The following is a 16,168-nucleotide window of genomic DNA, read 5'->3' as shown; positions in this document are numbered from 1 at the left end:
CCCACCCTTCCTGCCCCTCAATAAACTCCACTGGCTTTTGTTACCTCTAAGATAAATAAGGAATCCTTTGTTTGGCACTTCAAGCTCTTTACAACCTGGCCTCTTTAGACCTTTGCTATTCTGTTATGCGCTATTCCCCTCCACTCACTCTACAGTACAGCCATACTGACTTGCTTGCTGCCTCTTGTACACGATACTCTATCTCTGTTACTGTGCCTTTTTACTGACTCTCCCCTATAGCTGGAATTTCTCACTCCCAACCTCCAATTCTTAAAATGGCCAGAGCTCCTTTAAGACTCAGTGGAGGATTTCCACTTCTGGGAGCCAAGATGGCGGAGTCAAAAGGTAGCTGCTCTCACTCTCCCCTATCAACCTCTGAAAACCTAGAAAATATCACCCCAGAAAAAAACCCTGGAACAGCTGAGCTAGAAGAAAGATGGGGAGCAGCAGTGCAGCAGCCCAGCAAATGGGTCTCCCAGTGCCTCAGCAAAAATAAGGGAAGCAGAACTACAAGGGGCCCCAGGCAGAGAAGTAACCTGCAGCATTCGGAAAGGAGGTGAAGAAAACAACCTAAAGGCTTCCTAAAGCCCGCCTTGCTGATTCCAACCCAACACCAGGTGAGCTGTCGGAGCCCTGCAGCCTCTAATTGTGAAGAAATCCTGAGGCACAGGTGGTAGAATAGGCAAACACCAACACCTGGACATCCGAGTGCCTCAGTGAGGGGGGGGGTGGGACAACTGGTGGAAACCAGCTCAGAAAACCACCAGGTGTCTCACAAAGGAATCTCCCAGTGCATTAGCAGAAAGAGGGAGACAACACTGCAGGGGCCCCAGGCAGATAAACACCCTGCAGCACCCATCTAAAAGGAGTTGAAGAAAGCTAAAGGAAAGGAAAAACAGGCAACCTAGAATTGCCTGAAAGTTCCAGCCTTGCTGATTCCAGTCCAACACGAGGTAAGCTGCCAGAAACCTACAGCCTCCAATTGCCAGCATAAGAGGCCCCAGCACACAAAGCCAGTGACCAAGACCTAGGCTCCCAACACAAGAAGCTTGGGTCAGTACCCTCTGTTCCCCAGCAGGAGAGCTCAATCTCTTTAAAGGCCAGGGAATAAAGAAACACCATGAGTAAAAAGAAACATACCATAGATTCATATTATGAGAAGAGTGAAGATCAAGACAGAAATTCTGAAGAGGACAACATTGTCAACAAACCCACATCTGCAACAACAAAAGGGAATATGAACTGGTCTGAAGCCCAAAAAGCCTTCTTAGAAGAGCTCAAGAAGGATTTTAATAGTCAAATGAGAGAGGTAGAAGAGTCCTTCAAAAATACAATTGGCCGAAAAAAAATACACTGAAGAAAACAAGTCCCTAAAAAACACAATTGGCCAATTGAAGAAGGAAGGACAAAAACTAACAGAAGAGTACACTGAAGAAAAACAAGTCCCTAAAAAACACAATTGGCCATTGAAGAAGGAAGTACAAAAACTAACAGAAGAAAACAATCTGTTAAAAACTAGAATTGGACAAATGGAAACTAATGTCTCTATGAGAGAGCAAGAATCAGTCAAACAGAAACAAAAAAATGAAAAAATAGATGAAAATGTAAAATACCTCATCAGTAAAACAACCGACCTGGAAAATCGACTCAGGAGAGACAATTTAAAAATTATTGGACTACCTGAAAATCATGATGAAAAAAAGAGCCTGGACAGTATCTTTCAGGAAATCATAAAGGAAAACTGCCCAGAAGTCCTAGAACCAGAAGGGAAAATAACCATAGAAAGAATCCACCATCACCACCTGAAAGAGATCCCAAATTGACAACCAAGGAATATAATAGCAAAATTCCAAAATTACCAGATGAAAGAGAAGGTGCTGCAAGCAGCCAGAAAGAAACAATTTAAATATCATGGAACCACAGTCAGGATTACACAGGACCTTGCAGCTTCTACATTAAAAGACCACAGGGCATGGAACATGATATTCCTAAGGCAAAGGAGCTTGGAATGCAGCCAAGGATCAATTACCCAGCAAAAATGAGCATCATTTTTCAAGGGAGGAGTGGATATTCAATGAAATAGGAGACTTCCAAACTTTCCTGATAAAAAGACCAGAGCTCAACAAAAAATTTGATCTTCAAGTACAGGACTCAAGAAGGACTTAAAAAGGTAAATGGGACAGAAGATACAATATGTTGTTAATAAGGGGGGGGCTGTTTAAACCCCTACAAGGGAATATGAGACTTGCAACCCTTGAGAACTGTATTGTTATTACACCTTGTTAAAGGAGTATACATAAAGAGGGTGGATATTAGTTGACTTTGATGTAATGATAAAAAAAATCTAATCAAGTGGGTTAAATGGATCCAAATAAGTGGATCAATCTGATCTTAGAAAATGTACTGAGAAAGGAGGAGGCAGACAAGGGTAAATTACATTACAGGAAAAGACACAAAATCCTATTACAGCAGAGGGAAAGAAGGGGGGAGCATTGTTTGAACCTTACTCTCATCAGATTTGGCTCAAGAAGGGCATAAATATAATCTAGAATCAGTAGGTAAGAAATCTAACTTGCCCTATAGGCAGTAGGAGGGAAAAGGGGAAAGAAAAGGGAGGGGGAAAGAAGGGAGGGAAGAAGCAGTAAGACTAAAGGGGAAGAAAAGGGAAAGGGATAATAAAAGGGGGAAGGGACTGAAGGAGGCGGTGGTCAAAAGCAAAACACTAGTGAAGGGGGAAAGGAAAAAGGAGAAAGAAAAGCATAAATGGGGGAAAGGATGGAAAAAAAGACACAGATAGTAATCATAACTGTGAATGTGAATGGGATGAACTCTCCCATAAAACAGAAATGGATTGCAGAATGGATTAAAAACCATAATCCTACAATATGTTGTTTACAGGAAACACATTTGAAAAAGAGTGACACATACAGGGTAAAGGTAAAAGGCTGGAGCAGAATATATTATGTCAGCTGAAGTAAAAAAAGCAGGGGTAGCAATCCTGATCTCAGACAAAACAAAAGCAAAAATAGATCTAATCAAAAGAGATAAGGAAGGAAACTACATCCTGCTAAAAGGCACCATAGACAATGAAGTAATATCATTACTAAACATATATGCACCAAATGGTATAGCATCCAAATTCTTAGGAGAAGTTCAGGGAGTTACAGGAAGAAATAGACAGCAAAACTATACTAGTGGGGACCTGAACCTCCCCTCTCTGCACTAGATAAGTCTAACCACAAAATAAACAAGAAAGAAGTTAAGGAGGTGAATAGAACATTAGAAAAGTTAGGTATGATAGACCTCTGGAGAAAACTGAATGGGGATAGAAAGGAATATACTTTTTTCTCGCAGTACATGGCACATACACAAAAATTGACCATGTACTAGGGCATAAAAACCTCACAATCCAATGCAGAAAGGTAGAAATATTAAATGCATCCTTTTCAGATCATGATGCAATAAAAATTATATGTAATAAAGGGCCATGGAAAGATAGACTAAAAAATAATTGGAAACTAAATAATCTAATCCTAAAAAATGATTGGGTCAAACAACAAATCATAGAAACAATCAATAATTTCATTCAAGAGAATGACAATAATGAGACAACATACCAAAACTTATGGGATGCAGCGAAAGCAGTTCTTAGGGGAAGTTTTATATCTCTAAATGCTTACATAAATAAAATAGAAAAAGAGGAGATTAATGAATTGGGCATACAACTAAAAAAACTAGAAAAAGAACAAATTAAAAATCCTCAACTAAACACCAAATTAGAAATATTGAAAACCAAAGGAAAAATTAATAAAATTGAAATTAAGAAAACTATTGAACTAATAAATAAAACTAAGAGCTGGTTTTATGAAAAAACCAATAAAATAGATAAACCTTTGGTTAATTTAAAAAAAAAAGAAAGAAGAAAACCAAATTACTAGTATCAAGAATGAAAAGGGGAAGCTACCACCAAGGAAGAGGAAATTAAAACAATAATTAGGAATTATTTTGCCCAACTATATGCCAACAAATTTGACAATCTTAGTGAAATGGATACATATTTACAAAAATATAAATTGCCCAGATTAACGAAGAGGAAGTAAAATACTTAAATAACCCCATCTCAGAAAAAGAAATTGAACAAGCCATTGATGAACTCCCTAGGAAAAAATCTCCAGGGCCAGATGGATTTACATGCAATTCTATCAAACATTTAAAGAACAATTAATTCCAATACTATATAGACTATTTGGGAAAATAGGTGAAGAAGGAGTCTTACCAAATTCTTTTTATGATACAAATATGGTGTTGATACCTAAACCAGGAAGAGTCAAAATAGAGAAAGAAAATTATAGAATTTCTCTAATGAATATAGATGCAAAAATTTTAAACAAAATACTAGCAAGTAGATTGCAGCAACTTATCACAAGAATAATACACTATGACCAAGTAGGATTTATACCAGGAATGCAGGGTTGGTTCAATATTAGGAAAACTATCAGCATGTTTGAGCATATCAACAACAAAACCAACAGAAACCACATGATCATCTCAATAGATGCAGAAAAAGCTTTTCATAAAATGCAACACCCATTCCTATTGAAAACACTAGAAAGCATAGGTATAAATGGAGCCTTCCTTTAAATAATAAATAGCATATCTAAAACCTTCAGCAAGCATTATATGTAATGGGGACAGGCTAGAAGCATTTCCAATAAGATTGGGGGTGAAACAAGGATGTCCATTATCACCACTGTTATTCAATATTGTACTGGAAACGTTAGCTTTAGCAATAAGAGAAGAAAAAGAAATTGAAGGCATTAGAATAGGCAAAGAAGAAACAAAGCTATCACTCTTTGCAGATGACATGATGATATACTTAGAGAATCCTAGAGAATCAAGTAAAAAACTACTTGAAATAATAAACAACTTTAGCAAAGTTGCAGGCTATAAAATAAACCCACATAAATCATCAGCATTTCTATATGTTACCAACAAAGCCCAACAGCAAGAGATAGAAAGAGAAATCCCATTTAAACTTACTATAACTAGCTGTGTGATCCCGGGCAAGTCACTTAACCCCATTGCCTAGCCAAAAAAAAAAAAAAGACTATAAACTTACTATAGACATTATAAAATATTTAGGAGTCTACCTACCGAAACAAACCCAATTACAAAACACTTTTCACACAAATAAAATCAAATCTAAATAATTGGAAAAAACATCAGTTGCTCATGGGTAGGCTGAGCTAATATAATAAAAATGACAACCCTACCTAAGCTAATTTACTTATTCAGTGCCATACCAATCAAACTACCAAAACGTTATTTTATAGAGTTAGAAAAAATAATAACAAGATTCATTTGGAAAAACAAAAGGTCCAGAATATCAAAGGAACTAATGAAAAGAAATGCAGGGGAAGGTGGCCTAGCAATTCCAGATCTTAAATTGTATTAAAAAGCAGCAATCATCAAAACTGCTTGGTACTGGCTAAGAAATAGGGAGGTAGATCAGTGGAATAGGTTAAATATGCAAGACACAGTAGTCAATGACTATAGTAATCTATTATTTGATAAACCCAAAGACCCCAGCTTCTGGGATAAGAACCCTATCTTTGAAAAAAACTGCTGGGAAAACTGGAAAAGAGTGTGGCAGAAACTAGGCCTAGACCCAAATCTCACACCATATACCAAAATAAAGTCAAAATGGGTTCATGACTTAGATATAAAGGCTGATACCATAAGTAAAGTGGGAGAACAAGGAATAGTTTACCTATCAGATCTATGGAGAACAGAAGAATTCATAACCAAACAGGAGATAGAGAACATTATGAAAAGCAAAATGGATAAGTTTGATTACATTAAATTGAAAAGGTTTTGCACAAAGCCAATGCAACTAAGATTAGAAGGAAGGTAGAAAATTGGGAAATAATTTTTCCAACAAGTCTCTCTGATAAAGGCCTTATTTCTAAAATATATAGAGAACTAAGACAAATTCATAAGAATACAAGCCATTCCCCAATTGATAAATAGTCAGAGGATATGAACAGACAGTTCTCAAATGAAGAAATTAAAGCCATCTGTTGTCATATGAAAAAATGCTCTAAATCGTTATTGACTAGAGAAATGCAAATCAAAACAACTCTGAGGTACCACATCACACCTATCAGATTGGCCAACATGACAAAACAGGAAAATGATAAATGTTGGAGAAGATGTGGGAAAATTGGAACACTAATGCATTGTTGGTGGAGTTGTGAAATGATCCAACCATTTTGGAGAACAATTTGGAACTATGCCCAAAGGGCTATAAAAATACGCATACACTTTGACCTAGCAATAGCACTTCTGGGGCTATATCCCAAAGAGATCAAACAAATGGGAAAAGGACCCACATGTATAAAAATATTCATAGCAGCTCTTTTTGTGGTGGCAAAGAATTGGAAATTGAGAGGATGCCCATCAATTGGGGAATGGCTGAGCAAGTTGTGGTATATGAATGTAATGGAATACTATTGTGCTATAAGAAATGATGAGCAGGCTGACTTCAGAAAAACCTGGAAAGACCTATATGGTCTGATGCTGAGTGAAGTGAGCAGAGCCAAGAGGACTTTGTACACAATAACAGCCACATTATGCGGTGATTAATATTGTTAAACTGAACCCTTCTCAGCATTGCAAGGATCTAAGACATCTCCAGAGGCCTCGGGATGGAAAATCCTGTCCACATCCAAAGAAAGAACTATGGAAGTCGAATCGCTATCACTTATTTTTACCTTCTGTTGAATTTTGTTTCCTCTTTCTGATGGTTCCTCCTATTGGTTTTAATTTTTTACTTACAACTTCACTAATGTGAAAATATGTTTAATAGGAATGTATGAAAATGTAAAGCCTATATCAGATTGTGTGCTGTCTTGGGGAGGGTGGATGGAAGGAAGGGGGAGAAAAATTTTCAACTCAAAAGCATATGGAAGTGATTGTTGATAAATCCATAAATTAGTAAAATCAAAAAAAAAGACTCAGTGGAAATGTCTCTCAGAGGCCTTTCCTCTCCCTCTTCCCTCCCCCTTGTCCCTCCTCCAGTCAAGTCCAGAAGCATGTACTAAATGGTGCTTGTTAAGTACTGTGCTAAGCTGCTAGTGCATGTGTTCTTAAGGTTACCTTCTCTATCCTCTGTAGTAACTTTTATATTCTTATTTACATGTGCTGTCTCCCCTATTAGCTCAGTACCTAGAACATAATAAACACTTAATAAATACTTGTTGATTAATTGCATAATAAGGGAAGAGGTTATATTTTTGGGACTCATTGGGATTTGCTCTGCAAACCATTAGAGAAAAGTACTGACATTTGAATCAGTCTCCCAGCCTGATCATCCTAGCAGCTGAGATTTCTTGGCAGCTGCCAGTCCAGAACAGTACTACCCACTCCATATTTGCCTCTGGGCATTGGTGGATCTAGTATTCCTAACATCTTAGCCCCATAGCCTGTCCAGATCGATGCCATGGCCCAACTGCAGCATCATTTCCACCTCTGACTTTGCTGTGTGTGCTGTCACTCAGCACACATGACAAGAGCCCCAAATAGCAAGTAGCTGCAAGCAGCCTGCCTTTCGTTTGAAGAGCTCACATGGAATGGGAAGAATGACTTGGAAATGGTTAACTGTAGTCACTACAAGAACAATGGGAAAAAAATACAGGCATCAAGAGAGATGTGTGCTGTGTGCATTTTCCTTATTGATCTAATTTCACCAGTCAACTTCCAGAAGATAACATGAACAGTTATAATTTTTTTCTTTTTGTAAATAGTTTAGTGTCTCAATTAAAAAATTAAAATGTAGTGGGCTTACTTTTTTATTTTTTTAAAAAAATATATCATAAGCAAAAACCATTTTAGGTGAAAGCACCTAAACATTCATTTAAAAATTATTCTCTAATTTTGCTTTATTTTAGCAGAAATTCTGCATTGTTTTATCTTATTCCTCACAGCTTGGGTTTTGCTTCATTCATGTTTATATTGCATGGATCTTAAGGCCATCTCTGACTTTTAAAAACATTAAAAATGTCCTCATGTGAAAATGATGTTGTTCACCTCCAGTATCAGGAGGCATGCATATTGAGATGTACTTTACAGATAATAGATATATATCTATGCTGATTTTTGCAGATGCACACACACACACAAATATCTAATTTCAACCCAGGACCTAAACTTTACTGGGGTGCAGTTTATGGCTGCAGAATGAAACAAAACTAACTGTTTTACATGGGGAAGCATAGAGGTTTGAATATGAGTTAATATGATTATAGATACCCAGAAATCTTCAACTTCATGCTTAAAAATTGTAATGTTAGCACCTGCTTATCAATATTATATGGGTGTGTTGTTGTTCATGAAAACTTGGGGAAAAGCTAACATTTTTCTCTTTAAATCTTTTTTAAAAAGAGATTTCAATAATTACTGTTTTGTCACAGAGAGTGGCACAGGTACTCTGGAATCAGCTGAACAAAGACACACAGGAACATCACATTGCTTGCGTGGAACTCTTCTACAAGCTACATTGCCTGGCACCATCAGCTAACATCTGTGAAGATATTATCTGCCATTCGTTATTGGAACCTGACAAAGTAAGTCTCTATTACTTGCTAATTTCACCCTTTCCTTCATTGCTGTTTTTTTTTTTCCTTTGATTTATTAATGATTTGAGGTAGAGCCTTATTTCTTTTTATCTGCTTAGGTCTTCTTCCATGTCAACAAACATCCCTTATCACCACCCCTCCTTTCTCTCCTTTCTTTTTTTTTTATTGTTTGTTCATTTTCCAGTCTGTTTCTTTACTTTTAACTTTCTGTTAAAGTTTGGCTTTGTTCCTGGGGTAGAGATGAAAGGGAAATATTTCCAAGCTTCGGGCTTTTTCTCACTGCTGTTTGCAGAGCTAGTTCTGAGTGTTTCTGAGTGTTTGAAAGTTTTGGTTACTTCCAAGGTAGTGTGATCTGGTGAGACCTGTGCTCACTGCTCTCCTGGTCTGTGTTCTTGTCCTTACCCAGGAAAGGCCTCTGATCCCTTGAAGCCACAAATAATGCTGGTCTTCAGGGGCCCTGCTCCCTTGTGACTGCAAGCACCCCTCTCTGCCCTACAACTGTGACCCAGAAGCGTATTGACAGTGGAGTTGCCAAACAGTGTCTGGTCCTCCACCCAACGCTAGCACAGGGATTCTATGCAATTTCTTCCTCACCAGTTGCCAGATCCTCTGTTTTTGGCTTGAGAGCTCCTGAAGCTGCTGCTGTTGTCACTTCCTATGCCAACCACAAGTGGTCCTGCCACGTGCACTCCAGGCCAGCTCCCACCCCAGGGTCAGAGACTCCTCATTCCAATCTCTTACATTGTCTTGGGCTGGAAAGATGTTGGCTCTATCACTCCAGACTTCACTTGGAAGCATTATTTTAAAGTTATTTGGAGGGGAAAGTTGAGAAAGCTCAGCTGTTTCCTCTGTTCCACTGTTGGAAATAACCTCTGGTGCCCAAATAAGCACAGCAAGTTAAACAGATTCAGGATAAGTGAAACAGTGAAACCGTTAATATGCTTCCTGCAGGAAGTGGGTGTGGAACTCGAGATGAGCACATACACATTACAGAAGTGAGAACAAACCTATTCCCAGCCGCAAGTCCCTCCTAGCTGACTTTCATAGGTAAAAGTCAGTACAGGTCACAGATTTCCCAAAACGCCCACCACATGTTCCCCTAGGTAAGTTTCAAGCATGCACACTCTAAGTGAAGCTTAACCTTTGTCCTCTTTCTAGCCTCTTTAATCAAACAGTCAGTTTCAGCTGATCCAGAGCTACTTTCCTTTCAACTTCCTTATAGGAAATATAATCATTTCTTACTTCTCACATGACCATCTTCACACTGCTCCTGGAACTGCCTAGATCTTCTGAACTTAGAAAATGAAATTCTAATTAAAAGAATTCACAGATTGCCTTGGGGTTAGGGGATGGGGGGATTGTAACTACCTAGATAAAGGTCTGGACTTTAACTTGGACTATAGTGAATCTCTTATATGCTAAATACACATTTCACATGCAACCAGTCTATTTTAACAAGCAAGAAATGAAAAAAGATAATGAGTATTTTATTTTCTTCTGGTAGAAAGGCAGTTCTCCTGTCCTTATTTGTTTCTTATTTAGGACTCAAATCATGAAAAATACTGTATTCTTCTGCTGAACCAAACTGTTCCTTTCCTTTTATCTTGCATTCAAGGGAACAAGGTTGGAAGCAATATTTCGATTTTCCATCATCTGGCACCTAACAAGAGAGATCCAAAGCAACAGAGTGACATCCCACAATCGTTCCTTCGATAGGTAAGTTGGTAGCTTACAGATTTCACTGGACATTTAATATTTCTCCGTACAGAACTTTTCAAAAGTAGTCAAACGATACAAAATTCCTTCCTCCTCAGAGAGGTGAGGGACTAGAGTTACAGAAAGTGACAGAATGATTTCAGATTTGCTCATGGAGTTTGTTGGTTTCACTTAAGTTTTTCCTTTGTTACAAAGGGGAAGATTTCGGTGTTGGGGAAAAAGTAATTAAATTCTGTGATTTGGGGCAGGATCGTCATTAGAAAAAATACTTAAAGGGTTGAAATGTCTTATATTTGAAAGCATGAGGTATTTTATTTTGAGGTGTTCTAACAGCAATAGGTCAATGGTATTCCTGTTTTTTGTCACAACACATGAATTCCTAGAATTTGTTTGCAGGTCCTTATTTGTAGTATTGGACAGCCTGACTTGTTCTGATGAGGCCATTGGTGCAGCAGCACAAGGCTGGCTGGTTCGTGCCCTTTCCCTTAATGATGTGTCCCGGATCCTGGAACCTGTTCTCTTGTTTCTGCTTCACCCAAAGACACAGAGAATATCCATTCACTGCATCAGGCGGAAAAACTCAGCAGGTAACAACATTGGAATGGGCAGACAAGGGCAAGTACTGAGCTATGAAAAGGAACCATGCCATTATAACTTAGGAGAATATTGTAGTGGTAGTGGTGATGGGGCTTTGTTTTTTTTGTTTGTTAAATCAGAAGAGACCAGCACTTATCGATACTAAGACATACTTGCGTTCCTTGGTTTCCTACTACTCCTGAAAAATCTGATTCCTCTGAAGATAGACAAAAAGAAAAGACTTCAGCAGATAGGGTTATACTTCTGCAAAATAAAATAATTGCTTTCTCCTTCTCTGGTGCAAATGGTTTAAGTGCTGCAGGGGAACACGCCAACAGTAATGGAACTTCTAGCCTCACAGCGAAAGCTTACACCATTAGACAGAGCAAGCTAGGTAGCCTGGTATAACTAAATGATTGTAGATTCCTAACTACAGAGATCTTGGCAATCACCTAGCCCACTCCCTCATTTTGTGGTTGAAACGCAGCATGGCAGAGTGGAAGGGTCACTGGACTTGGAGGTCTCAAATGCTGCTTCTGATGCTTACTGATTTGTGAATCTGGCAAGTCACTTAATTTATCTGGACTTGATTTCCTTATCTGTAAAATGAGGAGTTTGGATTGGATGCATTTTTTTCCCTTAAGATCTCTTTCACCTCTAAATCATTGATTCTATGATGTTATGAAACTAATGTCCAGAGGTATGGATACAAGTGACAAATGGCAGAATCAGAATTTAAACCCAGGACATTGGACTCTGAATCCAATCCCCTATCCACTACCCTGTGCTGCCTTGGAGTTTGGGTTTGTCAGGGCTAATGCTCATGAGACAGTTTCCCTCTTAGTTACCATACCTAATACTTGGAAGAAGCCACCATGAAGTATGGGGTTGTCATCTGAGTTGGCCAATCACTAGGTTTTGACAGGTATGTATAACTGAGAGATCATAAATTAGCATAAAGTCCAGTTAATTAAACTTTATATTCATACCTCAGAGGATTTTTTGTGAGGAATCTTCTTTTAAACTTTAAAGTATTATGTAAGTGTATTATTTCTATTAAAAATAAAGGCTCTATGTTAAAATAGCCTTTATAAACATTTAGTGTATCTGTCTCCTCATTTGTAAAGTAAGTTCTTTTGTCTCTAAAATTCTATGATTGTTATATATGAGAAAGTAACAGACCCTTTAGAGAGAGGGTATATGATATAGTGGATAGAGGACTGACCCAAGAGTCAGGAAAATCAAGGTTTCAATCTGTGATTGAATTCTTGCTCTGTGACCCTGAGCAAGTTAATGCCTCAAGCAACTCTTTAAGAAGATAATTTTCTTTATAGATGCTGATCTGCTCTTCATCAGGTGTTCCCTACAGCAGTGAAGTTACAGGTTTAGCCAAAAATATATATGAGGTGGGGCAGCAAGGTGACACAGTAGATAGAGTGCAGGACTTGGAATTAGGAAGCTCTGAGTAAAATTATTTTACTCAAATGTACTCTAAATAGGAATGATGGCAACATGGGCAGCAAAAATTACATCACAGTAAAATTTCTAGTAGCTCATGAAGACAATACCATCCTATGCTGTAAATGCAAAGGGGAAAATAGCACTAATTGGGTTGAGTGCTCTAGTCTTTTTTTTTTTCAATTTGGTCATTCAAGGTGCAAGCTATTTTCATTTTCTATCATAGAAAGTCTAGTCCACAGGAGGAGAAGGCAGGTCTTGTGTGTTATGTGGACTGGTTGGTTTTCTAGCTATGATGGATCCTCTGAGATTAAAAAGTCTCATTAGAAACAAGATCATTGCAATGGCCACCCAGAACATTATTATCAGGGTAATACTGAGGCCAGGATCAACAGAAGAATTAGGTCCTGGTAATTCCTGAAGGCATTCTGTGTGGGCAGTAGGACTGGGACTGTCTGAACAGGTTGATCAGTTGTCTCATTTCATGTACGTGAGAGCAAACTCATTCACACACTAGCTGTGTGACCCTGGTCTAGTCACTTAACATATCTATGCTTCAGTTTCCTCATCTGTAGAAAATGAGGAGGATAATAGCACCTATTTCCCAAGGCTGTTGTGAGGATTAAATCAGCTAACACATGTAAAGCACTTTTTAAAAATATATTCACAATAATTTCTCCTACTCACGATTAATAATTTAACAACTCTACAGTTTTTAGACTGTTAAATAAACTACTTCTTTTAGTCCTGTGAGTCTCTCTTCTTTAGAGAACCAGTAAATCTGCCAATTCAGTTGTTCTAAAAAGTTGTTTATCTCTTCACTTTCAGAGGATTTACATCATTGGTTTAGCAAGAAAAAAGCTTGTTTCAAAGAAATGTATGGGGTATCTGAACGTCACGAAGGAAGCTCTCATGAAAACCTGCCCTTAAATCAGTTTACTACTGTAGACCGGGAAGCTATTTGGGCTGAAGTGGAGAAAGACCCAGAGAAGTTTCAGCTGAGAAATGACCTAGATGATGATGATGATGTCCCTTGTGGCACAGACATCCCTGACAGGCCAGAAGGTGAGCTTCAGGACAACAGTGAGCACACAGAGTCAGCAGATACAAGCTTAGGACACACTGACAGTGAAAATACTTCCTCGTTCTCAACACCCTCCTTGGATCCTCATGAGTTGAGCAGTGAAGAAAACTGTTGCACCCCCATACATGATAGAGCTCATCCTAAGCATTCCGCCTCAACATCTGTTTTCCAACCTCAGGTCTCTAAAACAGTTGCCAAACGGAACCTAGTGCGGTTTGACTCAGACAAGACCCAAGCTTCTGAGTCACTCTCTAGTGATGAGGAAGTTGATGTGGATCAGACTCTCACAATGTCCAAGTTACTGAAGAAGCAGAAGGAAAAGCAGGCAATGACTGAGGCATTATTTAAACACATTCTGTTGTACCTACAACCCTATGACTCCAGACGAGTCCTATATGCCTTTTCTGTGCTAGAGACAATACTCAAATCCAACCCCAAAGAATTCATCGAGGCGGTTTGCAGGACTAACATGGATTCCAGCTCCACTTCTCATTTGAACCTCATCTATAACCTCTTAGCACGCCACCAAGAAGCCTTGGTTGGGCAGAGTTTCTATGGAAAGCTTCAGACCCAGTCACCCACAACATGCCCTCATTCCCTTTTGATTGAGTTACTTATTTACCTCTGCCTGAGCTTCCTACGTTCATACTTTCCATGCTATGTACAGGTCTCCCACCAAGACATACTTGGCAACCAAGCTGTACAGATCAAAAGTGTGGAGGTCTTGATTCGGATAATGAGTCAATTGTCCAGTATTGCCAAATCATTTAAAGGGAAGAATGTGGACTTCATACAGAATTTATTAGAGAGGTGCAAAGTTCAAGAGTTTGTGCTCCTCTCTTTATCTGTTTCCATGTTTAGTAGTCAGAAGCAGTATGAACTTCTTGCCTCAGATCAAAACAAGCCCTCTCGAGAAGAGATACACTTTGAAGAAGGCCTGATTAGTTTTGGTCAGGATAAGATCTGGAATCCCCTGCAGATTGAGCTGCTAAAACTCCTGCAGGTCCTGATTATCTTGGAACACCATCTGGGAAAGGTCCAAGAAGAACTGGAAAATCAGTCAGATCTGTCTAAGGAATGGCAAAAGACCCTCAAATTTCAGGAGTCCATCAGTGCCATGCAGTATGTACAGCCTCACCCAATTACTTCTCAGGGACTATTCATCTCTGCTGTGGTGCGAGGTTTACAGCCAGAGTGTGGTTATGGGATGCACTCAGCCTGGGTTAGTTTGGTCACATCTTCTTTACCGTACTTTGGGAAATCATTAGGTTGGACTGTTGCTCCTTTTGTCGTACAGATTTGCAAGAATTTAGATGAGCTGGTCAGGCAATATGAAAATGAGTTTGTGAAGTCTTCTATCAGGTAAGATGTGCCAGTATACATAATTTTTTCCTGTTATGGAGTATAGTATAAAATAGTCAATTTGAAATAGATTGTAGTTGGAACATTGTTTTAATATATGTGATGGGTTATTTGTCATTGGCAAAGGAGAATATCCAGGGTCTGAATTCTAATCTTATTTATTCACTAAATGCTATGACTGATGGCAAATCAGTTACCACAGATTATTTATCTGTAGGATAAGGATAAAAATTAAAATATTTCTAATAGGATCATTGTTAAAAGGAAAATAATTTTAAGTGATATAAAACATTTTAAATAATAATTCCTATTTGTATGACCCTTTGAGGTTTGCAAAGCACTTCAATCACTACAATCCTTTGAGGTAGGTATTACAGATAGTATTTATCCTGATTTTATAAGTGAGGAAACTTAGTTTTTGAGGGGCAGAGTGACTTGCTTGTAATCTAACAGTTAATAAATGTTTAGGGAAGACCAGACATTTCTGATGACGTTTCTTTGACTCTAAATCGCTCCCTTCTGCCAGCGCTGCCTAACAAAAGTGTTTATATACAATTGAGTGGCCAGAGCTCCATGACTTATCAAGCAGACCAAGCAAACTTGTTGCCATAACTACCACCCCCCTACTCCTGTTAACCATTTATCAATGGTTTGGTCCAAAGAAACAAACAGAATCAGTTTCCCCTTAACCAACGGTTTGTCCTAAGAACAAATAGAATGGGGTTACTCCTTTACCAGGGGTGTGTTCAAGGACAAACAGAATGGAGTTCACCTTACCAAAGTTTTCAACAAGGAGCAAACAGAATCAGGCTGTACATGTGTTATAACATGCTTATTTATTCTTATTAAGCCAGAGAATCATGCATGATGGAGTCAGAAAATAATTCTGACCTCAGAGGTAAACAAGCCGAAGGAGACCCTTTATACACTTAGAGCAATCCCAACTCAGGATGTCTGTGTCAACCCAAAATTATAGTCTCCATATGCATTTAGCCATAATGTGAGAAAGGAATTTCTTAATGGGATAGGTTATAAATACAATAAGATAAGAGAATGTCAAGGTGTCAAATGAAATTATAGATGCAGGATGTCTGTGGTTTTTTTGTCATTAATGTGAAATAATACAACATAAGAAAACATAAAAGTCCCATTGTTCAAAGTAGTGTCCAGTTCAAGGCTCCTTGTTCTAGGTCGTCATAAGCAGAAGAATGTTTCTGGTCAGATTCATCTGGCCTTGTAGTTGCTGACATAGGAAAGGGCATTTTGGGTTCACTCAGAAAACAAAGCAAAGCATGTCTGTTATGCCAGAGTATGCAAAGCATTTTGGTAGGTTAAG

The 16,168-nt window shown here is 38.4% G+C and overlaps 1 protein-coding gene and 1 pseudogene across 2 annotated transcripts in view; one reads left to right on the top strand and one right to left on the bottom strand.

The window, feature by feature from the left end:
- DOP1B (DOP1 leucine zipper like protein B) overlaps positions 1-16,168 on the top strand; it is a 138,231-nt gene that overhangs the window by 76,533 nt on the left and 45,530 nt on the right. For both annotated transcript variants that reach the window (XM_020995843.2, XM_020995842.2), the window contains exons 16-19: positions 8,472-8,624; positions 10,252-10,352; positions 10,749-10,939; positions 13,215-14,832. In XM_020995843.2, the coding sequence (XP_020851502.1) occupies positions 8,472-8,624; positions 10,252-10,352; positions 10,749-10,939; positions 13,215-14,832 (2,063 nt within the window). The remainder of the gene's footprint in view (positions 1-8,471; positions 8,625-10,251; positions 10,353-10,748; positions 10,940-13,214; positions 14,833-16,168) is intronic.
- LOC110214779 (small integral membrane protein 14 pseudogene) lies at positions 12,476-12,891 on the bottom strand (annotated as a pseudogene).

Source organism: Phascolarctos cinereus, unplaced genomic scaffold (genome assembly GCF_003287225.1).
Source record: "Phascolarctos cinereus isolate Bilbo 61053 unplaced genomic scaffold, phaCin_HiC Scaffold_726;HRSCAF=1367, whole genome shotgun sequence".
NCBI classification, from domain to species: Eukaryota; Metazoa; Chordata; class Mammalia; order Diprotodontia; family Phascolarctidae; genus Phascolarctos; species Phascolarctos cinereus.
The sequence above is the reverse complement of the archived record's forward strand: the minus strand, read 5'-3'. Positions and strand labels throughout refer to the sequence as shown.